The sequence below is a fragment of the Ptiloglossa arizonensis genome, chromosome 5, assembly GCF_051014685.1.
Source record: "Ptiloglossa arizonensis isolate GNS036 chromosome 5, iyPtiAriz1_principal, whole genome shotgun sequence".
In the NCBI taxonomy this organism is placed as follows: domain Eukaryota; kingdom Metazoa; phylum Arthropoda; class Insecta; order Hymenoptera; family Colletidae; genus Ptiloglossa; species Ptiloglossa arizonensis.
This window is the reverse complement of record NC_135052.1, coordinates 25,044,209-25,070,517: the sequence shown is the minus strand read 5'-3', so window position 1 is coordinate 25,070,517 and position 26,309 is coordinate 25,044,209. Positions and strand designations below refer to the sequence as shown.

Here is a 26,309-nt window from a genome sequence, read left to right as displayed (position 1 = left end):
CAATTTTTTTGTATACTTCACGAAGAATGCCGAGTATTAATAAAACTTTTCTAAATATAAATCTTCAATTAATAATGATAATTATGTTTGATCCCTTTTGAAATAAAATAAACATTCACAAAGAAATGAATCGTGTTTCATAGAATCATAAATGTCTTTCTCGATATGTACTTAAGAATATACTATATTATGACAGTAACATACATATACTCGTATATGTACATTTAAATGTAAGTAAACTTCTATTTACAAAACCAGAATTAAAATGGGGGTTTGTCAAAACTATAAAACGATCTGGATTTTCGGCAAAATTCTGAAACTGAAATATTTACATTTTGCACGTGACTTGATGAATACGTGGATCTAACGTTTCAGATTGTCTCGGAATAGGAGAAAAGAAATAATTCATGATTTACAATGTGAATTCGTTAAAGTTGGGACAATCTGTAGATGATGATTCAAATCCCAACACTGGAATGAGTTTATGCTAATCTAAACCAGGGGGGGCTGGTTCTGAAACATCAGTTTCCATTGTATCTGGTTTTTGTTCGATCGGATAGTCACCAGGTGGTGCCTGCAAGAAATTGGAGGAAAAGCTATTTGGATCAGTTAATATATTTATTTTGTTTTTACGATAATATAAAAATCGACTCTTTATATACAAGTATTTTTACTCACAATATCAAATTCATCATGCATGTCGCAAGGTGATTTACCCTGTATAACATCCATTATTGATTGTGGAATGTGTGCTTTCTGAAACGTAGCAATTATATTTTTCACATAAATAAGATTCCTGTTACTTGTTAATAAGGTAATACAATTGTTGATACATTATAACGATGATAATTACCTGATTTTCAGCAAAAGCTTCAACGTGCGCTAACAGAGGAGTTCGTAAATTGCTAGCCATCCTTAACGCCTCGGCTAACTGTGCCGGGGGAAGTTGTAAAATAACCGCGAAACTCTGTGGTTGTGTGCGTTCGCAACATTTTACGAAACCTTCCCAGACCTTCGGTTGCTTCCAAACTTGCTTCAGAATTAATCGTTGAAGTATATTCATTACGAATCCGCTTAACCTTGGGTACAGAGCAAGACTTTGTATCACTGTACGCATCAATAATGTAGGAAGCGGTGTCATTTCCATGAGATGTTGCATTACGACGGCTACCGTTTCCTGCGTGTACACTTGTTTCTCCGCGAAACATAAGGACGTAGCTGCAAATCGATTTTATCACATGATCGCAGAGTAAAAAATGTGTCCTTTACAAAAAAAAAATTGATTATATCACCTTTTATAATTGTTTTTAGTTCTGCTTTACTTGAATCTATATTATGCAAGGCTATTAATAGTTCAGCGGGTGTAATAGGAGACGTATGAGGTACACCACTTTCATTATTATGAGTACCCAGTAACCTGTTGAATACCTGTGGAAGAATCATTGAAATACGATGCTCAATCATATCTTTCTTAATTTAGATAAACATTGCCAAGGATACATTTACCTCTTTAACCACGATAGGATTTAATTTTATAAGTTTCGGAAGAGCGGCTATAACTTCTTTCTTCGTTAAGCCATTCAAAACCGGTATCAAGAACCGAACATCGGAGACTCTGGTCTGATAGAGTTCTCTTACTCTTGCTACTAACTCTGCACTCGGTGCAGCTAAACATGGAACAATGTATTATACATTCAAAACAGTATAAATATAGAGGTTGAAATTGAGAGCTTACATACATTTTTCTGTAAGTATATGAATAATTCTTGTAACTAGCGTCTCTGCTCCTTTTGGACAATTTTCAACTAAAGCTAGTAGTTGTGGACTACCCATTCCCAGAGATCTTACAGGTCCTTCTACTAATCTTAGAACCATACGTTTTACATCTGCGCTCATTGATGTGTACACTCTTGCCAATCTAAAAAGTGATAATTAATAAGAGTTTGCACGTACTTTTCAATATGTTCGCTAAAAAGGTAACTCACTCGTGGATTAAATCTTGGTGTTCGCTTAAGAGAGCAAGATACAATCCAAGGCAAGCTCTTGTTGTCGACTCAGTCCACTGGGTTTCTACTTGCGGTCTACCCCGATCTTGTCCAAAGACGATTTCGGGCGGAGTATGAAGCCGTAAGAAACCTAAATAAAGAACCGCGTACTCTTCTATGAGTTTACTTAATTCAGAACGACTATATAGTTGGCAAACTAATTGTATAGCAGCTTCTCTTATCTATTAATAGACAAAAAATTAAAACGCTTAAAGTAAAAATATTTGCAGCTTGGATAATACGTGTTTTTCAATATTCCACGAATAGTAAAAAGTATAAAGTAACTTACAGTACTATTTTCGTGACCCGTATGACACAATAATACATTCAGGAAAACTAGTTGTTTAGTTGGTCTGCGAATAACCATTTCTTTTAATAGTTGCAACGGTGCAAGCCCCCTTGTCTCATCAGAAGACACCATTTTTAAAGCCTCAACAGCATCTTCGGTAATCAAAGGGGCTTCCAAGTACAATCTTCTCTCAAATAAGTACACAGTTAATATTGTATTTCTTTTTGTTGAATATTTGATTAAATCTATTACCTATTTAGCAATGTGTCGCGATCTTTGCCTTGAACCAGATCTATTGCTGATACTAAGGTGCACAACAGAAAGTTGTAAGCCTGATGCGGGGCTTCCTGAGGTTTTGTGCATAATGTAGTTCGTCTTTGAAAACCTTGAAGTAACGCATATTCTTCATACAACCAACCTAAAGCTAAGTCCAAACGATTTCTCATGTCATCGGTAATATAACGTAATACTGCTTCTTTAATATAAGGATTAAATGTTGCAGCCAGAGTCGTTAAAATTTTTGATCTGAAACGAAATAATGAGATGTTTCAGCTTTAAGTAATGATACTTTTTAGGAGATAATGAATTTACGATTTTATTTACCTTATATTTGCCACGCCACCGAACACGGCTATCTTTTCAGATAGTAGGATTCTATTTACAGCCATCAGTAACATTTTTTCTTTTACTTCTTTCGGTAATGGTTTTGTAACCTCGGACAATTTCAAAGCTTTCAAACGATTTCTTGCTTTTGCAAGTGATTTTTCATGTGCCTCCAAAGATGCCTTTGCCTCTTTTTCTTTCTCTCTGTCTTTCTCACGTTTCCGTTCCCGTTTTGCTTCAGCTACGCTAATAGTTGGATTTTTCACTAAATCTTCCATCACGGCATCTTCATCTTTAGCGTCTTTTTTCTTTTTTGCTTTAGCTTGTTTTATTTGTGCTGCTAGCAATTTAGCAATAGTTTGACGTTGGACATTAATATCAGTCGTCGAAGTAGGCTGATATTCTCTTTGAAAGATCGTCGTCATTGTATCCGGAACCCATGCCTATGAATGTAATTTAATCAATAAAAGGAATAGAGGTAGTCCCTATGAAAATTGAACAGAACATATTAAATACCATGCTATCCATTACTAAGTCTGTAGCAATCTCTACACTTAACCGTTCTGTAATAAAGTTCTCCGAAAGTTCCATTAATTCAGGTAATTTTGGAGGAGGTACTGGAGTGGGTGCAATTTCTGGTTCATCCGGTATTAAAGTAGTCTCGATTTTAACGCGTTTTGCAGCAGAAGCAGCAGCCGCTTCCTAAAAATTATACAAATTAATCAATATATTTATTAATTGTCATCAATGCTCATTATTTATATTACACATGTGCTTACTTGTTGACGTTTCTTCATACGTCGAATGTCTTCTGGTTTTGGATAAGCCTTAATTATCTCTTGTTCTTTTGTCCCAAGTTGTGTTAATTGTTTAGCTATAGTAGACGCGAATTCTATGCTCGCCGGGTGTTTCATCAGTCCTAATAGAGTTAATTTTAATTGCTTCTGTACGCTAATTACTTGAGAGTCTGATAATGTTGGAGGTAAATCATGTTGTAGCCTTTGCAAAGCTAGAAATTAAAATTTTTTAATTATAGATTGAATAGAAAGAAGTTGTTTCCATAAATGTTATTTACCTTGTATTACACCCGACATAAATTGGGGCCTTGTTTTGGCAATCAATGCTAGAGATCCCATGCAAGTCATTAAATTGACACTACTGACATGTGGAGATCCATGAAACTTAATTAATAAATCCATTACATCGTTAGCTTCTTCTTCTAATTTTCGTCTACGAGCTATTTTTAAAGTTAATGGAATATCTTCTAAGGAAAAATCATCTGGTTTTTTTGGCGAATCTGGGTCTGGGTATGTTTGTATTAAAACGACACCCTCGAGAAATTTTACAGCTTGTGTTCTGATTCTGAAGCATACAAAAACTTAATAAATTAAAGTTGAATGATACAAGTGAAAAATAATTGAAATAATCTTTTTACCCATCATTATCGCTGTCTATCATATTTATGATTTGAATCTTAAGAGCACTAAGTTGGCTCCATGCTACTTCCATTTCTGGAGTAACTGTAGTGGCACTAGATATCCACTTCAAAGCAGCTCTCAATATTCTGCCACTAGCTCGAAGAGCTCTTTTAGCAACAGCTGATGATTCGTCGGAAACTAATCTTAAAAGTATTTGAACTAAACGTGGAATTACTTCTGGTTGTTTTACTCTATAAATATAATAAATGTATCAATAACAAAAAATCATTATAATGTGTTGTGTAATGCATTCTATAACCATCATTACCCAGCTTCTTCTATAAAACCTGTAACTGTTTTCCTAACTTCTGCATTTCTATCCACAGAGAATTGTAATGCTTCATCCAAATATAATGGTAACAATTGTGGTTCTTTATTTACTAAGATTTCTTGAACTTTGCATAAATTCATAACTTTTACATCTCCTCCTGGATTTAAGGAAGCCTCGTTCAACCATTCAACTATCTGTAAAATGCAATGTAATGCAAGTTTTCTAATTATTCTTAATTTTTACAGTAAAAACAATATTAGTTTTATAATTAAGAATTTTATAGATTCTACTAAATCAAATATTTGTTTATAAGTTAGTCATAAGCATTTGAGCAATAATTGTCATAGTTTTACGAAATATATGCGTATTTCTTTACGTTACATATACTCTATTTGGTTTCGTAAAATATGTCTTAAAATTGTTGAGGTTATGACACTGACCAAATCACCCGGTCCCTTTTCCAGCTCAGTTCTTCTATGTATTCGGGGATCCATATTATACTTTCTGATAAACGAGCCAAAGTTAAACGTAAATAAAGATTATTGTGAAAGAAGCTGTTGAACAATTGTATTCTGAAGTTTCGATATGCTATACAATCAACGCGTATATATCGCATGGATTAAGGCTTGCTGAATTTTCCCTATAATCAAAATTTAAATTTATGTTTTCCTATAGAATAATTTTCTCGATAATTTGTGCGGAAAATTCTAAGTTAACGAACAATAAAATCTGCCTTAATATCCAAGGAAATCGCTTGCGTTGCCATCTTGGCATTTTTTACTGTTCCAAAGCGCTATAATCGTTTAATGTTGAAAAAGCGGGAATTTCAACAGTATTTATGATTTTCAATTCCCAAGTATTGATAATAAATAAATAAATCAAATTGTCAGGTTATGTTTTCAGCACGAGTAACTTATGATCAAAAAAACAAGAAATCTTTATTACATTCTTTTATAAGTTTAGCTTCCGTATACAAAGAAATCTGTCACCGTTCACTTTACAAAAATAAACTTTTTGATGAAAGAGCATGTACTATGATTCAACTGCTATACTACTTTTAATCAATTTCGATATTGCTATTTTTTATGCAACAGCTTCTGTGTGATTAGAAATTATGGACATACTGTATGTTGGTAAGGAAAACGGGTGGGAAAATAAATACGAACGTATATATTCAAAACTAAAAACGTAATACATATTTTATTCATATATCTTAGGAGATAATTTGTAAAAAACTTTTTAAATAAAATTAATTATTCGGTTATTTTTAACAAAAAACTATTTATTTTTACCCATTAATTCGTCTATAAATTTCATATTTCCGGTATCATTAGTATTAATACATCCCTATAACATTATAGAGGGCATTTTATTTCAGAAATATAGTTTTCTTCGTACGTTTCTACCATGAAAATTATAGTTTTTTAACGTTCGCTAAACAGTTTCCATCGAAATTGGTTTTTTTATGCGCGAGATTAACAACTTCTGTTGTTAAATCACGCACATTTATTTTAGGGTTTATTTTTAACAGTTTTTTTCTACTTTGACCCGGTAGGATTAATGAATTATGTTCTAAGATGTACAAATAAAATACACATTGTTTTTTTATTTTTGAAGATATTCATTTCTATGTATTCTTTCACTTGTATTATTTATTAATGTAGATGTACGCTCAATTTTGTGAGTAACTGTATCTCTATTCAGAGTGACAAAGCCTTTGTACATTGGAACGAATAGATTGGTTGAGTAGATTGGAACACTTAATTTGACAGATAACAGGGCACAAGTTCACCGATAATAAGCAGAACGAAAACATAAAATCATGCATTATCGAAATGTAAAATTTATATTGTGTTTGACCTGATCGATCAGAAGTCAGTCGTCTATCGTCAACTAAAGGAATACGTAATGCGATTGATGAGCTCGTAAACAAGTGATATGATTTCAAGTTTTTATGAAAAAATCGTTGGTACATCTTCTGTAGCTGAGCGAAGCCAGCAGAAAATTCTTTGCGTCGGACTTACTTGTCTGGACATCGTGCAAACCTGTGAACATTATCCCGTTGAAGATTCTGATCAAAGGTGAGAGTTCTTTTGTTTGCGATTGCGCAATGTCGCGCTTCATTCATTATTTACACGATCAATTGATAGTGTCATTTTGACATGTTTAACACTAATTGATAACATCAACAATGTGCTCGTCATCATTTGACAGTGAAATATCATTTCATGTGGGTTATTTTTGATCGATATTATTGATATTTTCTATCTCTGTGATAAATGCAAAAACAATTGACAGGTTTTTGTCTTACCATTGAAAGAACATTGTATTACAATTTAGCAAAGTGAAATAAATCGAATGTTTACTAAAGTTTACAAATTTGTTGTTTAATCACTATTCTATTACTTTATAGATCTGTGGAATACAAATGGCAAAGAGGAGGCAATGCATCCAATACCTGCACAGTCATTTCCCTGTTGGGAAGTCCATGCGAATTCCTTGGTACCTTAAGTGCAGAAGAACACCTAAACTTTTTGCAAAATGATATGAGAAAGTATAATATTGATTTTTCCCACTGTCCGATGGTAGAAGGCATTGGATGTCCTACATCTACTGTTATTTTGAGTCTAAGTTCTGGTTCACGTACAATTTTGCATCATAATCCGTGTTTGCCAGAATTGACATTGAAGAATTTTGAACAGCTGTGTCTACAAGATTACAGTTGGATTCACTTTGAAGCCAGGAATTTGCTCGAAGTGTTGTCTATGATGCAGTATGTGGAAAATTACAATAACACATTGAATTATAATCAAGATTTTAGTAACGAAACCGATTGGGACCAGATGCCAATTACAGTTAGCGTAGAATTGGAACGTCCAGAACAGGAACTATTAGATTTATTACCATATGTTGATGTAGCATTTATATCAAAGGAGTTTGCTCGAAGCAGAGGATACGATAATATGAGTGAAACATTAAAGAATATTAGTGAAGATGCTAAATCTGGGTATGATTGAAACAACAAGATATTTCTAAATTGTAAATGTAATGTCAATACACTGTTAAGTCGTTTTTGTTTAGAGCAACGCTTATCTGTGCTTGGGGAGATCGAGGTGCTATGGCAAGAACACCGGATAACATTATGGTACAGTCTCCAGCCTTTCCACCACAAAAAATTGTGGATACTTTAGGTGCTGGTGATACTTTTAATGCAGCAGTATTGCATTTTCTAAATAAATCCAAACTAGACTATATTAAAATGAAAAAATTAAAATCAACTGAAGTAAATAATGCGATAGAAAAAGAAATACAATCAAAACGTAATATTAAAAAGAATTATAAAATTGAAAGCATAGAATGTAGTCACACGGAATTTATTACCCAAAATATGTTACAAATGGCAGTGACTTTTGGCTGTCAGGTAGCAGGTGTTAAAATTGGTTTGAAGGGCTACAATAAATTAGATGAAATTTTTAGAAATAAATTGAAAAGCTAACCAAAGCATAAAAATATATAATACTGCAGTTAAATATTTTAATATAAATAAATACTTTATTTTTTGTTTAAAGTTATTTTAATACTTGCAGGAATAGATATTAATAGTAATAACACCATTTTATATAAACATTAATTATATGTTTCTCGATCTAAATAGGGTGAAATAAAGTTTTTCGATGCTCTTCTATCTGTAACTGTCTCGATTAAGAGCTTAATCTTTACAGAGTACAATATACGTAAAATTACATAGGTACAACTAAACATTCATTTATTATTAATTATCAGAAAGAACAGGCCAGTACAAATTCGTTACTTATACATCAAGAAATATTTCCTAATTACACTTATTATGCTTAATTCCTTATAAGATACCAACAATAAATGAAACAAAAGAACTAGGCCATGCCTACAGATATTGGTGCTGCATATATCTTAAAATATTTCTTTACTTAACATAAAATTATCTACAAGTTCATGAAGAATAATTACACGTGCGCATACAAAAATTCAAAGCAGCACAGACAGAATAAAGAAAACTGCTCCGCTTTTATAGTTCAGGAACATTATTTCGGATTGTAAATCAGACACGTATTTTTTCACATTCCCATCGATAGATTATACGAATATCAGACATTCGTTAACTTTCCGCATCGACGCCAGAGTCTAGGAAGTTTAGCAATCCAATTATGCTTTTCTCGGGAAAACATCTGAAACAAGTGTAATAAATATCGATCGATCGTGAAAATCGTAAACTGATGCTCACATCGAACGTACCTCAAGAAACCATTAACATAAAGCCAATGCGTGGGAATTGATAATTCTCTGATATTTTGCCTCTGCGCTTTAACTATTTCAACAACTGCCTCTTTCGGTGAAACCACCGCCATGAAGCTTGGGAACCTAAATGGAAAGGACGCTGTTGATCGATTATTTTTCATAGCAATCATTTTTCGCCTATTATTTATTTCGTGTCATGTATATCTAACTTTCTTTGCTTTAGAAAATGTTCCTACCTTTGGTCAAATAATCCAGTCTGCATGAAAAAATATACATACGCGGTTTAACATTATTAAGCGAATGTATTGTACTGGGTTATGTACACACTGTAGCCCAAACATCGTGGTATAAATGAGACGAGGGAGATTTTATGTCTCGAAATAAGACAAAAATATAGAATAATAAAATTGTGTTTAAAGTGTCTTCCGCATACTTCAGGGACGCTTTGTTAAGTAAATATTGACGGTAAACAGTGTTCGATATTGGATCTTGTATTTACAAAACGAATCACAATATCCGTTTCTAATGTAACCCGTAACGCTAGTTATCAGTTAAATAAGTGTGTACCAGATCGATTTTCAAATTATTTTTCTCGAAAACGAAGCCTCCAATGGAATTTCGTTATTTTTTATTCTCGTAAGTCGTTAAGTCGTAAAATCTCCTCGACCACGTTTGTACTACGAAGTTTGGTCCACGGTGTATATAAGTTATACGATATCAGAGCAACGAGAAGGTACTTATGTAACAGTTCCACATCTATTTCAATTATTCAACCGGGGATAAGCTTCGTTAAACGAGTTTTGCCAGTCGCTCTTTCCAAGCGACCGTACCTGATTCTCGGTTTCTTGCAAAGACCAGTGTCCACCATGTACGGATAGATCGTCGTGAAATTGATGTTCGAAATCTTTTCTTTATTCATTGTCCGGAGTTCTTCGTTGAGTCCCTCCATCAGTCCTACGAACGTTAGAAAGGAGAGTAATCGAGGCGAGATTTCGTGCAAAGGAAGAAGAAACCTAAAGGGAACATAATTGTTACCTCTTACTGCGAACTTCGAGGCGCAGTAAGGAACCACGTTGGCCAAACCAATAAATCCAGCGATCGACGAGAGAGCAACGATGTGACCGTGATTTTGTTGGATCATGTTGGGTAGGAAAGCTTGCACGGTCTGAGGGAGAATTAAACGATGTTTTCGTTGAATCGAAGTGGTCAAAGTGGCGGAATTTCGCAGTGGTGGGAAGAGGAGGGGTATCGATAAAACGTTTCTTTGTTTAGCTCACCCAACAGTGCGCCAACACATTGATGTCGAATATTCGCTTGATATCCTCGGGCGTGTGATCCATGAAAGCGCGGCAAGGCATTATACCGGCATTGTTAATCAAGATCGTTACGTTCCCGACTTCCTCCCTCACTCTCTCGGCCACGCTGAACACCTCTTCCCTGTTTGACACATCGCATCTAGGAAACAGAAGATACAATTTATTATAACGGATTATCGTAAATTTTTGCTACACGATGAAAAATTACAAACGAAGCACATATATTTTCGTGCTAACAATGTAGATACCGAACGAATAAATAATTTTAGGGTATAAAATCGCAATGTAAATACTACGGTTTCTTAACGCGTGTTTTCAATTACGATATTTGAGATAAATAATCCATTCAGAATCGTGTATTGTTCCATGATAATATAGATTATATTCTTTTTATTTTTGTTAAACTGCGATAAGCTATATCTTATCTAAATACATACATATGTAATGAACTGGATCTTCGATATTTGTTAAGTAATCCAATTTCTTGTTTAACATTAATGACGAGTATCAATGTATTTGATAATCAATCTCTACTCTAGCATAGAAGTAGATACGTTATCGATATTTGGCGAGATATTGAAAATGGTTTATCGAGATCCGATGTAAACGAAAGCAACATTTTGTATACAATAAAAAATGTATATATTCATTTGAGAGAGTAATTTAATCTAACATTATAGAAATTTTTGTATTTTGTGTAATCTCGAATATGTGCTTCTGAAGAATTTAATTAAAATTTATCAAATTATCGGTACTGTCATTTTTTTACATATCTAAAAAAAGAAACAGGAGATACAGGAAAGAAGAAATAAAGAAATGTATTTTCTTTACTGCATAAATACAGTACCAGATGTCCTCAGACAATAAGTATTTTTGTCACTCACACTTTGTGAATTATTACAAAATTAATTTTGATTGCAATCTATTAAAGCAATTTATTTATTTATCATTTTCTTCTCTGTACATAATTTTATCGATTTGGTGTCAGTCAAATAATTTGAAATATCAAAAAACACCTATCCGAATATATTTGTCCGATACTGTACATTTGAGATTAATATAATGAAGATTATAAGTCATTGAAAGAGGTTATGTCGAAGAAATGGACAAAGAAATGAGAAGAAAAAGAAAAAGAAAAAATCGATTTACGTATTGAGATTAAGGATAAGGATTATTTAACGAAAGATTTAATACGAGTCTAGAAATCTTAATAGTTATGAGAATAAAAATTGCGCTGCAACCGGAAACTTTTGCGAATAGAAGAGACAGCGTAAAATCAGCATTGTGGAATACTTATCTGGTGTAGGTAATATTTCGAGATACAATAAACCGATTCGCTTAAAATTTTCTACAGATACAACCTGTATGTCCCTCTATAGTCGAGAAGCAAAATTAGCTTGGTATTTATCATACATTTCAAGTACATTTCTAGTGAATATTGAATTTTTCTCTCTTTAAGTGTTATGATTGTTAAACTCGAAGAGGAAGATTTACAGATGGAGCATAAATTTTTTTTCCAATTTAGGGTATTCAATATTTTGATGTTTCTTTTATGGAAAAAGATTTATAATCGAAGTGTAAATTTTCTTTCAGGTTTAGGTTACGACTTTAGAATATTCAATGGCCTTGATGTTTCTTTTATGGAAACAATTTAATTCTGGTCGTCAAATTATTGGATAATATCGTGTACGACGCTGTCTAAATATTGAAACAAATTACACGTGTCGGTATATAATTATACATAATTACAGTTTCCACGTACTTGTAACCGTACGCCTTGGTTCCCCCTAGTTCTTTAATTTCGTTCACAGTTTCATCGTTTCCTTGTTGGTTCAGGTCCCAGCATACGACAGTGGCTCCCAAGGACGCGTATTTTAGCGCCAATTCCTTGCCGATTCCGTGTCCCGCGCCTGTGACCTGTGCAAAAAATCAGTAGATGCGATATATATCATTTGCAAACGAGCAATAACTGACACAGGATGTAAGTATTTTGCAATAAACACTAATTTATTGCTGCAACGAAGAAGAGATGGAAAAAATACTCAGCCGAATTGAAGTCTCTAATATTGAATAATAGATGAACAATTTTTTATTCGTTAGTTGTTAAATAAAAATTGGAACTTGAATTCTAGAATGAAATACTTTTATAATAAACAATTCAATATTTGAAATATTGAAATATTTTATAATTAAAAAATTCAATATTTGAAATATTGAAATATTTTATAATTAAAAATTCAATATTTGAAATTTTGAAATATTCTATAATTAAAAATTCAATATTTGAAATATTAAAGTATTCTATAATTAAAAATTCAATATATAAAATATTTGTATACTCAAACATTCAATATTCGAAATATGTTTGTATTTAAAAATTCAATATTTGAAATTTTTCTACATAGAAAATATCTATATTTAAAATATTTCTATAATCAAAAAATTCAATTTTCCAAGTATCGAAATATTTTTACAATTGAATGTTTCAGATATTACAAAAATATTTCCATAATCAAAAATTCAATATTTGAAATATATCTATAATAAAAAATTCAAGTTTCTAAATATTGAAATACTTTTATAAATATATTTCAATATTGAAATATTGTAATATTTCTGTAATCAAAAGTTAAATTTACTCAATATTGAAATAGTTTTACAATCAAGTATTTGAAATATTGAAATATTGATTGAACGTGCGTGGCTAATAAACCGCTACAGCTGTGTTTTATTTATTCGAGTAAAATTGATCTCTTATAATACCAAGACAATTTCTCCTGCCACGTTCTTCTCCTCCACAGGCACGAACAGTCTGTATATTCCTTCCCCGATATAATAAAGAGTCTTCAGAAGTAACAGCAGAACATCTGCGAGGATCAAAACCCCCCCGTACGCCTTAACCATGATTTCCTGGAATCCTCTCCTGTAAGATGAAAGTTTTATTTTCGTCTCGAATTCGTTTTATCCCGGTTCTATTCGAAGTTAAGATCGCGAAGGAGAACACGTAAACGCGCGAACGAGGGCAAGTTATGATCGCGAGCTAACAAAGAACAGGTAAAGTTTATTTTATTCGGTTCGGTATATTTTGACAAAAACGTTTATTTTCGTACATCGAGTGTATGCTTTTAATTTTAAACCTGCACGTCGCGTTGTTCAATATTATCGTTTTGTTTGTTTGTTTTCAGGTTTTGCACGTTAATTACACGATTTCAAAATGAAATTTCCGGAAGTTCAGTCGAAATAGTTATATAAGTTAAACTTCGAAATAGTTATCTCTTATCGAGTTTGAATAATAACGAATCATCTCGCGACGAGAAAAAATGTCTCATTCTGATGTAACAATGGTTTGAAAATTTCTTAAAAATTTTTTCTTTTCGAAAAATTTTAATTTAATAATGGTTCTCGGGTCGATGGATTTTTAACGAACCGTAATAGTAACGAGGAATTCAATGCTTCAATTATTAATTATAGTTAATTTTAATAAAAGTTCTCTTTTATCGAGTACCGTCGAAATATTCCACGTCGAAAAATTGACTAATTTTTATTTCACTATGATTCTCGTCTCGATGAATTTTTAACGAGGAATTCGATGCTTCTATTTTTAATTATAGTCAATTTTAATAATAGTTCTCTTATATCGAGTACCGTCTTAATATTCCACGTCGAAAAATTGACTAATCTTTATTTCACTGTTTCATTTCACTCGTTACTTTCAAGGCGCCGTATCGCTAGCGGGAAATTCAATTTTTGAAAGACGCTGGAAATAAGTCACGCCCACGGTCCCTCGACCGATTGTTTTCTTATCGAAACGGCGAGCGGTGCATTTAACACGCAAGATCAGGCGCGCGAAGAAAGGCGATTACATAAAACGTTTGGTGCACGGCGCGTACCGAGTCTTTCAATTTCACCGTTTACGAAATAATCTATGCTCGTCGTGGAAGACTGACCAACTGCAACGAACCGATTTTCGCTTTTAAATTCGCTTCGGCACCTCTTCGTAGCGTCTCGCGTACGTTTTCAATCTCACGTTTTCCCGCGACCAATACGAAATCGGAACACATCGTTTGCTTGAAAGATCGCGCCAAAGATTTGAATTAATCGTAGATAGCTGTACCGCACCTATAATCTCGACGACATTTAATGTTAATTTTTTTTTTTATTTACCTTTTTTTCCTCTTGAACGTGTACAATATTCGTACAAAAACAGTGTAATATAACCATCATCGTTATAATTAAGAAGTATCTAATCCACGGGTCGATGAATTATTCAAAATTCGCTAATTGCGTGACACTTGTACACGAGGCAATTGTAATGTAAATATATTTAAATACAAATGGAATGGACGATGTGCTAAGAATATTAATAAACGAACCTTTTTTAAATATATTTGAATCGTTCGTTTTTCGAGACTTCCTCATGATATATTTTACATACATGTAAATTGTTTATACATATACATTTATACCTTTTCCGTACACTACTTCGTTAGAAACGATTTATCCTGTTAGTAACAATGTAACGTTACAATGATCATTATCAAAATATAATGTGACAGTTGTAAAGAAGACACAGTGTCAATGATTTTCAATTTTTGGAAATTTACAATTTTTGGAAATTTACAATTTTTGGAAATTTACAATTTTTAGAAATTTACAATTTTTGGAAATTTACTATATTTTTGGATTTTCAAAATATTTACAAGACCATTTAAAAATGTTAAAATTACTTAAGATTGACAAGAGAACAAACAAATTGAGAATTACCAAAATTGTTCAAAACTTTTGAGAAATTATCAAGAACGAGTTAAGTATTTCAAAATCGTTCGAGACTTCCGGTAACTTTCAATTTTAAATTCAATTTTACATTCAATTTTAAATTCAATTTTACATTCAATTTTAAATAAAATTTTACATTCACTTCGAACGACCATAACTTCGAAGCGACTGCACGCAGTGTGAAAATTGTTAGATTCTGTTTCAAACAAAGTCGATAAAAATTAAAAAGAAAATTAAAAATAATTAAAAAAAAAAAAAAAAGAAGAAGAAAAGAATCGATATTTTCATTTCTCCGAAACTTAAAAATTCAAACGAACAGTGTAAATTAAAAAAAAAAAAAAAGTAAACCAGAAAGGAAAGAATTGTTGCGAATTTTGGAATAAGTATTGCAATTTGTTTACCTCGTTCTCGAGGCGAGAAGTCTATTTTAATGAACTAGTCGCGTTAACGAACTTCAACTTCCTCTTTATTCTGGTCAGTGTTTGCTTCGTAGAAACTTTAACAAGCGGAGTGACAAACGTTCGTGGCAATCACCGTCGATGCAAGAAATATAATTAACTTGAACGTCTCTCAAGGCGGTGCCAATTAAGTGGCAACGCGAACAGTGTCACCGTGACTGCGAACCGTGAAAGATCAATTTGTAATAATTGTCGAAGGTACTTGTCATTTGTTAATTGACAGAGAACGTGACCGTTCATTGTATCGTCTGGTGTTTTGTAAACAGACGCACTATAGTCTTCGAGAGAACGTAACAACGAGCTACTCGTGAATAGGGAAAAGTGAAACGAGACCGTTTCGAATTTTAATGGAAATAACGTGTTCTTGAAAGATCTCGAAACGTAAATGTTTTCGAAGCAGCGTCCACAAGATCGTGTTGTAATTGTTTGGAACAATATCGAGGGGAAACAATTTGTTCGGATGGTTGACTTTATCAATATTTCACGTGGACGGTGCCCTTCGACCCCAAAACTTGCGAAAATTACTGAGAAATTTTTCAGAGATTTTAAAGATCGGTTGAGGATTCTTAAATCGTTGCAGATTTCTCGAATTTTGCGCACAGTGAGAATTTGGAAATTGTTCGAAATTTCTGAGAGATTTTGTTCATATTAAAATTACTCGAGATTCTCAACAAATTTAGAAAAATAGTTGAGAAAAACGTTACTATTCGAGATTCTCAACAAATTTGGAAAAACAGTTAAGGAGAATATAATTATTTAAGATTTGTGAAATATTTACAAGAGTGGTTGAGAATGTTAAAATGATATAAGTTTGACAAAAAAGTTTTCGAAATACTTAATATTGTAATTATTTAAGACTTTTAAAAGTTAAGAATATTAGAATTATTCAAAATTTTCCAAACTTAAGAATATTCAAATCATTCAAGATTTTCAAAATTTTTACAAGATCATTTAAAAATGTTAAAATTACTTAAGATTGACAAGACAACAAACAAATTGAGAATTTCCAAAATTGTTCAAAACTTTTGAGAAATTTTCAAAAACGAGTCAAGTATTTCAAAATCGTTCGAGACTTCTGGTAACTTTGAATTTTAAATTCAATTTTACATTCAATTTTAAATACAATTTTACATTCAATTTTAAATTCAATTTTACGTTCAACTTTAAATACAATTTTACATTCAATTTTAAATACAATTTTACATTTAATTTTAAATAAAATTTTACATTCAATTTTAAATACAATTTTATATCCAATTTTAAATTCAATTTTGAACACATATCGTAAAAATTTGAGGAACAATCTTACCGATCAGCGACTCCCTGTGTATATTCTCCGAGGAGAGCAGTTTCGACGATGAAAATGACACCCGTCTACGATGAAAACCACCACTCTGTCAGTGCTATGTTCGAAAGAATCGCGCGCCGAGTTCCTTTCGATCGATGAGACGGAAAAGCGACGACAGAGTTACGAAGTGTTTCCGTTCGTGTTCAGATCGCTACTAAACCATCAGTCTATAACGTTTCCGTGACCACTACTCGAGTAGAATCTTCGCATCGTTGGCAACTGGCTATAGGACTATAGGATGGTCGCGAGTGCCGGCTGGAATAGCAACCGCGGTTACGGTCACTTCCGGTAGCGTGTATCAATTTCGACGGAAAATTGTGGAGAGAAATAAAATACGATAAATCGTGACTACAAGTTCCTACGGAGAAATAGAAACTTCTCTGGCGACATTCTAGGGGTCTTCAGCCTCCAAAGAGGAAAAGAATCATCATTATCGAAGGATTTTTTAAGACGAGACCTGGTTGCTTTCGTAGGTTAATTCGAACGGACAGTTGATGAATTCTCCAACGTTTGGAATTGTTTTATTTTTTTATTTTTTCTTTGTCCTAGGTTCTATGTTGATTGACATAGGTTCTATGTCATCTGAGTTCTACGATCATTAAGTTCAATAAAGTTTTCATGTTTTCTGAGTCTTGGAAACTCTAGATACAATGTTCTTTAGGTATTATGTTCATTAAATGCTATGTACTCAAAGTACTGTGCCTTCTATGTCTTGTGTCTTCAATGTCTTGTGTCTTCTAAGTTCTGTGTCTTTTAAGTCTTATATTTTCTAAGTCCTACGCTCTCTAAGTCCCATGTACTATAAGACCTATGCACTCCCATGTACTACAAGAATCCTATGTACTGTAAGACCTATGCACTCTAAGTCCCATGTACTGTAAGACTTGTGCACTCTAAGTCCTATGTTCTATGTTTCCCAAGTACAATGTTCTTTAAGTTCCTGTCATCTAAGTTCTACATCTTCTAAGTTCTACGTCCTCTAAGTTGTATGTCCTATGATCTAAGTTCAACATCAAGCACAGAATATCTTTGGAAAAGGTACGAGACAAATTTCTCAGTCGTCAAAACCGGCCACCCCATAGTGTGCAGCGATAATTTTTAAATATATAAAATAAAAACATTTTCCATCAAACCCAAGACCAATACATTATCTAACATATACATTAACTAATTGTACCTTACACAATTCTTAAGACAGTTTAAAAACGAGAGTTAACCCCTTGGACTCCAGAGGAGATCCTCGGGCGCTACTTAATTCAGTGTACTTTTTCCAATCATAACCTTCGTGGCTTGGAACCCAAGTTAGAATTTAAATATTACACGCTTGTAAGACGCAAACGTATATACTTGAAATATTCCAATAAAAATGTTCCACTCTAAATGAATTTTATGATTCGAAGGCTTCTATCGAGGTGCCAGTTTCTAACAGTAGAAAAGCTTTGAGTGCAAAAGGTTAGATAATCACCTCTATCCGTTCCAATTTCTTACCTTCTTCCGATATATTCCATATTCCTAACTACAGGATCATAGAAACCCTCGCTACATCTATAGGATTGTCCGGAAACATTCGACGTTTATTTCTCTGTATACCAAGGCGTGTGATCTATACAAGGGAGGAAATGAACTTTCTCACAAGTTTATCTTGTTATGTTTATCGAGAGATGCGTGAACGGTGATGCTGTTACGTCGAGTCAACGAAGAATTGACCAGAGATGACCCCGGACGGATTAGATTCTCGGCAAAAAGCGCGATAACAGCGACACAAGGACAAGGGGACCGTAGATAAATATAACAGCGCACGCGCGTCAATTTCGCCGTCCTGCCAGCGGCATCTCTCGCACGAAACTGTACCAGGGACCGATCGCTGCGTACTTTTTCCTTCTTCGTTGCAGCCTCTATAGCGATACCGACTTTCGTGTGTCGCTTACGCAATCACTTTCGTTTCTCGATGCATGTCGCATCGTATTCGAACCTACCGACGGTCGTTTACACGCGGAACACTACTCGACCAGTTTTCGCCAAATATCCGGGCTCTATAAATGTAAATCAATGTTGAGGGGAATTTGAATCGACTTAGGGGTAATTCCACCCTTAAAGGGCCCATTTAAAGAGCCTTGTACTTATTATTAGTTATTTTAGTATTATAATTGGTGGCCTCTGAAAGACCAAAGGTTTTGAAACAGCCATAACTTGTTCATTTTCAATCTTTTCTATTTGATGGGCATGTTGTTTCCTTTTACACTCGATACTACAAAGTTCATTAATTATATTTTTAAATAAAATAATAAAAAATTTAAAAAAATTACGAAAATTATTTTTGTTTGAAATCATTCAATCTTTTAATGGTCATTATGTATAACAAGTAATAATATGATATACGGGGGCACTTAAGGGGCCCCATAGTTATTGTTAGCTATTTTCGTATTATGTAACAAGTAATTCTTTTTTCTTAAGTATCTCCATTTATTCTTTGCAATCTGTCTTGGTGACATGTGGCAAATTTTAATATCTATTTGTTACATTAGCATGTGAATAGCAACCTCCATTAACATGTCATTGTGTGTGGTTTAAACCTATGGATGTCATGTGCTACATGAGAACAAGCTCAAATGTAATAAGTAAGAACACGATGTAGATGGAACTACGTTATCGATACTCGATTATAGATTCTCAAACAACGTAGAATTAGTCTCGATATTCAGCCAATGCGTTCGAAACGAACGTCGCGATATAAGGCTACGTTACAGGCATTCGACTAAATAATTTGCGCGTGATCTGTGGATTAATATCGTTTCCAAATGTTTTCATATGTTGAATATTTTTGTTGCGGTTTGAAATACCATATCACGGCAACCGTGTAACAATATATATATAACGATGAAGATAATCGTGTAAAAAAAATTAACCCTGTTATCTCGAAACACGCCCAAACGACAATCCAGAGTGTCAAGACTATTCACACATCAGTATAAAATATATTTCATAGAAAAAATCACTCTAAAAAACGACTGGCAATGAGAATACCCCTATCGTGAATTTGTTTTTTCCTTTATCAAATTTACCACAGCTCTGCGATTATACTGGAACACCACGGCGCCACTTCTTCGTTCTTAACCTCTAAATTACTGCACACGAGTGTGCTCAAAAGGGGGTAACGATACTATTTAAAAAATACTAGGTTAGAAAAAATACCATAAAAATACTAAGTTAAAAAAAATACCATTTTTCGCGAATAATTCTCTCTCCTTTCCTGCTCGATATTTGCGCGCAATCGCGAGCGCAATTAATACAAAAATAAATTCTGAAACGCAGCCATCGAGGCTCTTTTACCATCACCGATTGATTCGACCGTGAAAACATAAACAGTTCCCACTTTTTAAACTTATTCGCGATCGATCTCGAGACTATCGTCGTCGTAGATGGCTCTCTTATTCGTCCGAGTGTACCTAATTTTCACCCGAAATTTCGAGAAAAAATACAATCGTACTCACTGTGTACTCGGTCCGTCCATCGCAGCGAGCCGGCGTGATGACGAGTAATGACGCTGTTGAGCGAGATTGTACAAGTCACGCTTGCGACATTTGGTCTGTGTGCCTGCGAGCGCGATATTATGTTCTCGATGATAAAAAAAAAGATTTAAAATTCGAGGCAAAAAGAAGAGGAGCTAAAGAAACTGATAGGGAGACAGAATAATATGTATGAGGTATGGTTTAGAATTAAACGCTCGCCAGTCTCCGATGCGGATACGCATCTCCCGAACGCGACAAATTCTGTACACGGAATAGAATTCCTTTTCCCTTTACTTTTTCTCACGCTGAAAGCTCGATTTTACAACGAGAACCTGTCCCCTGTCGTAGCGACTATAGACGACCGTGGGTCAATGCACCAATTCATCGATTTCCGATCCGGGGGTTAAAGCATCCGCGAGTTTAACCGGCTGTGAAAATTCATATTCTCTTCGGTCGTTTCCACGGATCTTCGTAACCGCGAGGGAGTGGGTGGTTCGGTGATTCATGGGTGCTCTCTGTAGCGCGGAGAACCACTGGCGCTTGTTTTCGCAAAGTGCACGCAACTCGACTAATTTTAGAACCGCGTTCACTCGAAACTCGGGCACACAAACGCCACCGCGGGGTTTCGATTCGGTTTTCGATACCAGTGCCAGGACGAACGGTGCACTCTCGGGCATAACCTCGCTTTTATTGTTATTTTTAGATTTTGTAAATAAATAAACGGAGAGTAATCGCCGAGGTATGCAGTTTTCTGTTTTAATGCACTTTTACACGTACATTATTCTTGTAGTAAGTTGGAAACTGTATCGATCGAATTGAAATGTCCATTTTCGTAAAACTTTTACAACTATATTATTCGGTAATTATGTAGAAAGCGAATGACTTCGTCGATATCAATGATTTCGAAATACGTTACGAAAATTCATATTTTGAACAATTTTTCTTCTATAGATGTAATCGCTCAACCTTCGTTTCCAAGTATTGATAAAAAATGCTTATACGTGTGCGTCGTAAACGTGTATGAGTCAGAATGTGATTCGTTTTTTTTTACCGCCACTATAATAAATTTTGAATTTCAGCTTACGAGATCGGCCGCTTGACAGCTACTTGATATTAACTTAACCTAATCTAATCGTTAAATGTGTAAGTATAGGCAAATTGAATGTATCAGTAGTACCGATAATTTCTTTTAAACCAGAGCCGAGTGACAACTATATGCATTGGAAATAGTTAACCTAATCTAATCGTTAAATGTGTAAGTATAAACAAAATTGAATGTAACAGTAGTACCAATAATTTCTTTTAAACCAGAGCCGAGTGACAGCATTAGAAATAGTTGTTTAAAATGTTCATTTATGTTAAATAATTACTAAAGTATAGGTTTTTTAAACATTCTGCGCTAACACGGTCATACATGTATTTATATATATTAATATTTATGCATTGTTATCATTTTTAAATACTCAAACAGCAGTTGATTCTCTTTTTCTCCATTCGAAGGATTTCTTATTTCTTGTTTACTATCTGGAAAATGATTATTTTATTATAAGAATACCTTATATAAACCCCCTATTATTTCAAATATGGGGGAGGGGGCGCCACTGTTTTATGTTGTTTTAAAAAATCGACTAGTATTTTTTTTATCACACTGATTTACAACAGCAAGCTTATTGAATGGGTACGATAAAGAAATATTTTTCGAGAAAACAGTTCACTACGATTTATTAATTATGGTCGTTCGCGTCAATCCGATATGGAAAATTCACGGTCGAGGAAACGTTAATGGAATGCAAATATATTGTGCAATATGTAACATGCGTACCAGTTCTCGCCATATTCGGAGTACCTAAGCGCATTTAATTGGTCCCGCGTACGCGAATGGTCGCGTCGCACCAAGCGTCGAATATACATATATGAAAAAATCGAACGATTGAAATGTGTTTCAATTATATGTATATTATACATAATATGCAAAGTGTGTGTGTGTGTGTATTGAAACAAAATCGATTTTTTTAAGGTTCTTCTGTTTATTCATCCTCGATATCGGTCGTGAAATGTAAGCAAACAGCCACCCAAATCTCTTTTAGTATGCCGACATGTACACTCGAGCGTATGGGCGCCGCTCGTCTATTGTTTCTATAAACATGTTGCGACAGCCAGGAAACTCGATCCTTTCGTTCGATTTCCTCGAGTAATGTTGGTAACGCATCGATATGTATCGAACCAGTATGCAACTTTTGTTCATTTACGGAATTCTATCGAAGTCGTTGATATTAAGAAAAATTAATACCATTTCGATACATATTTAAAAATATCGATAACCGATCGATACTTTTACGAGAATGTCGTAAGAGTGAGTATTGTTAAGAAATATTATTTTATTAATGTTATTATTTTTTTCTCAGATTTTCATCTAGAAAGTTGTTAAGTATCAAATGTGTATCCATATAAGGTATTTGTAAAAAGTCGAATGAGTTTTAATTCGATACAGTACTGATTTGGAATCACTATAAGGACCATCATTAACGAAAAGGGATACCAAGTAATACTTGAAACTTCGATACACGTCGCTACATCAATAGTATCACTTTCGAGCAACTCAGTTTTTTCAAGTTTTCAAATCGAATCGAATATCGAGTCCCAGCTCGGTTCGAGTTTCGAGATATTCGAGTATTTTCACAGCCTACTTGAACCATACTAGTTGAATCGAATGTTAAGGAAATCTACGCCGCTGAACAAAGCGCTCCTTTATGAATTTTTTATATCAATACCTTTGGTAATAATTATTTTAAACTTCGCATATTTATTTAGAGCAATGCCATGGATATCGATCGAATTCATTTAAAAGGAATTCAATGTTTTCAACTTTCATAATAGAAGTTTAAAAACTTAAAAACATTCCATGTACGTAAAGTTTGATCTTAACCTCTTTAAAATCTTCCTGTTTAAGCATCTGTGGTCGTTCTCGAACACCGGGGACTAATTTCCTATTTGTGTAAATAATATAAAAAAAGAAAGCGCCAGCGCGTTACTAAAATTTCCATTCTGATCACGCTCGACAAAAATTTCAGAGTTCGTGGATTTACGTAAACAGAAATCACGGGAAGCATACGAAACGATTAATTCCCTTTTACGATTAGAAATCACTGTCAGAGGACGCCCTCTACACCCCACCACCCACCTCCCACGCCTCGTGCATAAAATTCGTCATCGGTTGCAAACACGCTCTTGAGACTTCTTATCCTGTTTTTTTTCGCGAGTGTTTCAACCACGACATCGAACTATTGTTAGACCAGTTGATGCACGCAAAAGACGACAGTCCATTGACCGTTCCTTGTTGCCTCTAGGAATAGTGAAATCGATATAGGGTTCACGAACCCTCCCTCTGTTAGGGAAAGAACGCTTTGTACAACGAACGGTACATTAACGAGGCGAGTGGACGACTTCTTGAATAGAAAAAGTTCTTCGCGGAGTTTTCCCTGCGTACGCGTCAATTTTATTTAAAAACATCCGTCATCGCTGACGAACAACAAAATTTCACTCTTTATGTAACTATTATATATTCTTAGTTTTGCCACTAAATCGTTTTCATGGAAAATGCGAAATGGAAATACGATTTTACGAAATTATTATGTCGTTTACACGGTCAAATTCGTTAAAGAAGCCTGTGTTGAATTAATTTCTCTATTTATTTTTTATGAATTACAAATATATACAAAATTCAAATAAAGAAATAAAAACTCTTACAGAATTGTTCACAAAAGATTCGTTTAATTTGAGGATTTAGAATAATATCGTTACTCGTGCTTGAATGTACCAAAAGGCAGCAGGTTAAAGAAATTCGAGCTATAGATATATAGTGAAAATATGATGACGTGTTTTTTCGACTTATGTTGGCAAAACGTTAATAGTTATGCACATACGTGTGTATTTATGGTGTCGAAGTCATTCGATATTATAAATTTAATATAGTTTTAAAATTGTTGGCATTGATGATATAGCTTAAGTAACATTCTTGATAAAATATCATAAAAAATGTAATTAATATGTATAACAAAATTGTACTATAATAAACTTAACAAAGACAACGATTCAACAAGGCCCATTAGCTCAGTTGGTTAGAGCGTCGTGCTAATAACGCGAAGGTCGTGGGTTCGATCCCCCCATGGGCCAAGTAATTTTTGCACACAACGAAAAGTACTTTTAGAATTGTCACTGCATACATTTTTTAAAATGGTGCATAAGGGACGTCAGGGTTCAAGATGGCCCATTAGCTCAGTTGGTTAGAGCGTCGTGCTAATAACGCGAAGGTCGTGGGTTCGATCCCCCCATGGGCCAAGTAATTTTTGCACACAACGAAAAATACTTTTAGAATTGTCACTGCATACAATTTTTAAAATGGTGCATAAGGGACGTCAGGGTTCAAGATGGCCCATTAGCTCAGTTGGTTAGAGCGTCGTGCTAATAACGCGAAGGTCGTGGGTTCGATCCCCCCATGGGCCAAGTAATAATTTTTGCACACAACGAAAGGTATTTTTAGAATTGTCACTGCATACATTTTTTAAAATGGTGCACAAGGAAGGTCAGGGTTCAAGATGGCCCATTAGCTCAGTTGGTTAGAGCATCGTGCTAATAACGCGAAGGTCGTGGGTTCGATCCCCCCATGGGCCAAATATTCTTTTGCATGCGATGAAAAGTACCTTTAGAATTGTTGTTGCACACGTAATATAAAATATTGCACGAAAGGTTCCAGAGTTCAAGGCGACCAATTAACTTAGTTGGTTATAATATCGTGTTAATAACGCGAAGGTCATGGGTTCAACTCCCCCCATGGGTGGCCAGCACTTTTTGCAAAAAATTTTATTTTTCATTTATCTACAGTATCCAAATATTTTTAATAGTTACTATGAAACATGCGCATGATTTTTTAAACTATTTTTTTCGTCTCGGGAATGATTTTGACAAGAATTAGTGGATCGAACATATAATACATAACGTATAATTTGATCAACATTAGAAGGTTTGCTTATTATATAGTGAACATATAAAATAATGAAATTTATTATTTTATTGCATGCTTCTGAATCCTGAAATGAAGATCTGATTTCATAAAATTGTAAACTCCAGGTATCGAACAGGTATAGGCATAGGGTTTCGAGACGAAATACAGGATTCTGTACAACAGTAGAGATATAGAATAAATGCTTTATCTTAAGAGACTTAATGTTACACGAACTGAAATACCAACCTCCAAAATATCAGTGACTTTAAAGCGACCTCTTGCAAGTAAGTATGCTAGTTCTACGAATTATATTTAACTACACCATCAAAGTCGATAATGGTCGTAAATGTAGAAAACTCGTTTTTGTATATCATATGAGATTCTACAAAAATTATCAGTCTCAGAAGGTAATGCAATATCGTAATGTAACAATAGGTTCAGTTATTCACACAGATGGCGGTTGAAATATTTTAGCAACATGAAACTAAAAATATTTTTAACGTTTCAGTTACCCTTAAGTTAAACTTAAAGAAATAGAACTTATGCACACGATTAATTGTACCTATTAATAGTAAATAAATTTAGAGTATTTATCTCTTGTAATATTAAACTAAATGAAGGAAAAATTCATTGCATTATATTATTAGATCGAGTAGAAGGCTAGATACAAACTTAAAATTAAAGTTACTTTAAATCCTCTTCATTTGACGAAATACTTACCTAAGAAATGTAGTAAAAATACATATATATGAAATTTAAACAATGTACTATTAATATTGCATTTAGCTAACACTATATTATTTTATATAATTAAAAACCAAAATAAATAGGTTTTTTTATAGTATAAAATGTGCTAACCGACTCAACTTGTAGAATTATATACTGGGAATGTGTTATAAAGCCACAAGACTGCCGATTAATGAGATTTGAGTCATCAAT

The 26,309-nt window shown here is 33.8% G+C and overlaps 3 protein-coding genes and 4 non-coding genes across 11 annotated transcripts; 5 read left to right on the top strand and 2 right to left on the bottom strand.

Annotated features, from left to right (window-relative positions):
* Window positions 1–166: 166 nt before the first annotated feature.
* Sym (symplekin scaffold protein) lies at window positions 167–5,533 on the bottom strand. 3 transcript variants are annotated; one of them, XM_076312801.1, is made up of 17 exons: window positions 5,408–5,533; window positions 5,127–5,326; window positions 4,684–4,880; window positions 4,373–4,606; window positions 4,013–4,299; window positions 3,717–3,946; window positions 3,454–3,639; window positions 2,938–3,380; window positions 2,587–2,859; window positions 2,335–2,518; window positions 1,986–2,227; window positions 1,740–1,918; window positions 1,507–1,667; window positions 1,293–1,428; window positions 854–1,218; window positions 679–756; window positions 167–574 (listed from the first exon to the last, which is right to left on the bottom strand). In XM_076312801.1, the coding sequence occupies exons 2-17, from the start codon at window positions 5,178–5,180 to the stop codon at window positions 488–490; spliced, it is 3,336 nt and encodes a 1,111-aa protein (XP_076168916.1). In that variant the 5' UTR covers window positions 5,181–5,326; window positions 5,408–5,533; the 3' UTR covers window positions 167–487. The 3 variants fall into 3 exon arrangements, with proteins under 3 accessions (XP_076168916.1, XP_076168917.1, XP_076168915.1); XM_076312802.1 differs by having other exon boundaries at window positions 167–596; window positions 5,127–5,467; XM_076312800.1 differs by having other exon boundaries at window positions 5,127–5,467.
* Window positions 5,534–6,426: 893 nt separating this feature from the next.
* On the top strand, window positions 6,427–10,955 carry LOC143147510 (ketohexokinase). The gene is made up of 3 exons (XM_076312803.1): window positions 6,427–6,767; window positions 7,100–7,693; window positions 7,768–10,955. The coding sequence occupies exons 1-3, from the start codon at window positions 6,625–6,627 to the stop codon at window positions 8,180–8,182; spliced, it is 1,152 nt and encodes a 383-aa protein (XP_076168918.1). The 5' UTR covers window positions 6,427–6,624; the 3' UTR covers window positions 8,183–10,955.
* Window positions 8,436–20,496, bottom strand: LOC143147512 (short-chain dehydrogenase/reductase family 16C member 6-like). Of its 3 annotated transcripts, none has more exons than XM_076312806.1 (8): window positions 20,351–20,496; window positions 13,041–13,200; window positions 12,040–12,194; window positions 10,239–10,416; window positions 9,997–10,126; window positions 9,792–9,915; window positions 8,959–9,084; window positions 8,436–8,891 (listed from the first exon to the last, which is right to left on the bottom strand). In XM_076312806.1, the coding sequence occupies exons 1-8, from the start codon at window positions 20,368–20,370 to the stop codon at window positions 8,822–8,824; spliced, it is 963 nt and encodes a 320-aa protein (XP_076168921.1). In that variant the 5' UTR covers window positions 20,371–20,496; the 3' UTR covers window positions 8,436–8,821. The 3 variants fall into 3 exon arrangements, with proteins under 3 accessions (XP_076168921.1, XP_076168922.1, XP_076168923.1); XM_076312807.1 differs by lacking the exon at window positions 20,351–20,496 and adding an exon at window positions 18,348–18,690; XM_076312808.1 differs by lacking the exon at window positions 20,351–20,496 and adding an exon at window positions 16,821–17,062.
* Window positions 20,497–24,467: 3,971 nt separating this feature from the next.
* Window positions 24,468–24,541, top strand: Trnai-aau (transfer RNA isoleucine (anticodon AAU)). Its single transcript has one exon. It is a non-coding gene; the product is annotated as a tRNA-Ile (tRNA).
* Window positions 24,542–24,632: 91 nt separating this feature from the next.
* Window positions 24,633–24,706, top strand: Trnai-aau (transfer RNA isoleucine (anticodon AAU)). The gene has a single exon. It is a non-coding gene; the product is annotated as a tRNA-Ile (tRNA).
* A 91-nt stretch (window positions 24,707–24,797) lies between these two features.
* Trnai-aau (transfer RNA isoleucine (anticodon AAU)) lies at window positions 24,798–24,871 on the top strand. The gene has a single exon. It is a non-coding gene; the product is annotated as a tRNA-Ile (tRNA).
* Window positions 24,872–24,965: 94 nt separating this feature from the next.
* Window positions 24,966–25,039, top strand: Trnai-aau (transfer RNA isoleucine (anticodon AAU)). Its single transcript has one exon. It is a non-coding gene; the product is annotated as a tRNA-Ile (tRNA).
* Window positions 25,040–26,309: the final 1,270 nt, after the last annotated feature.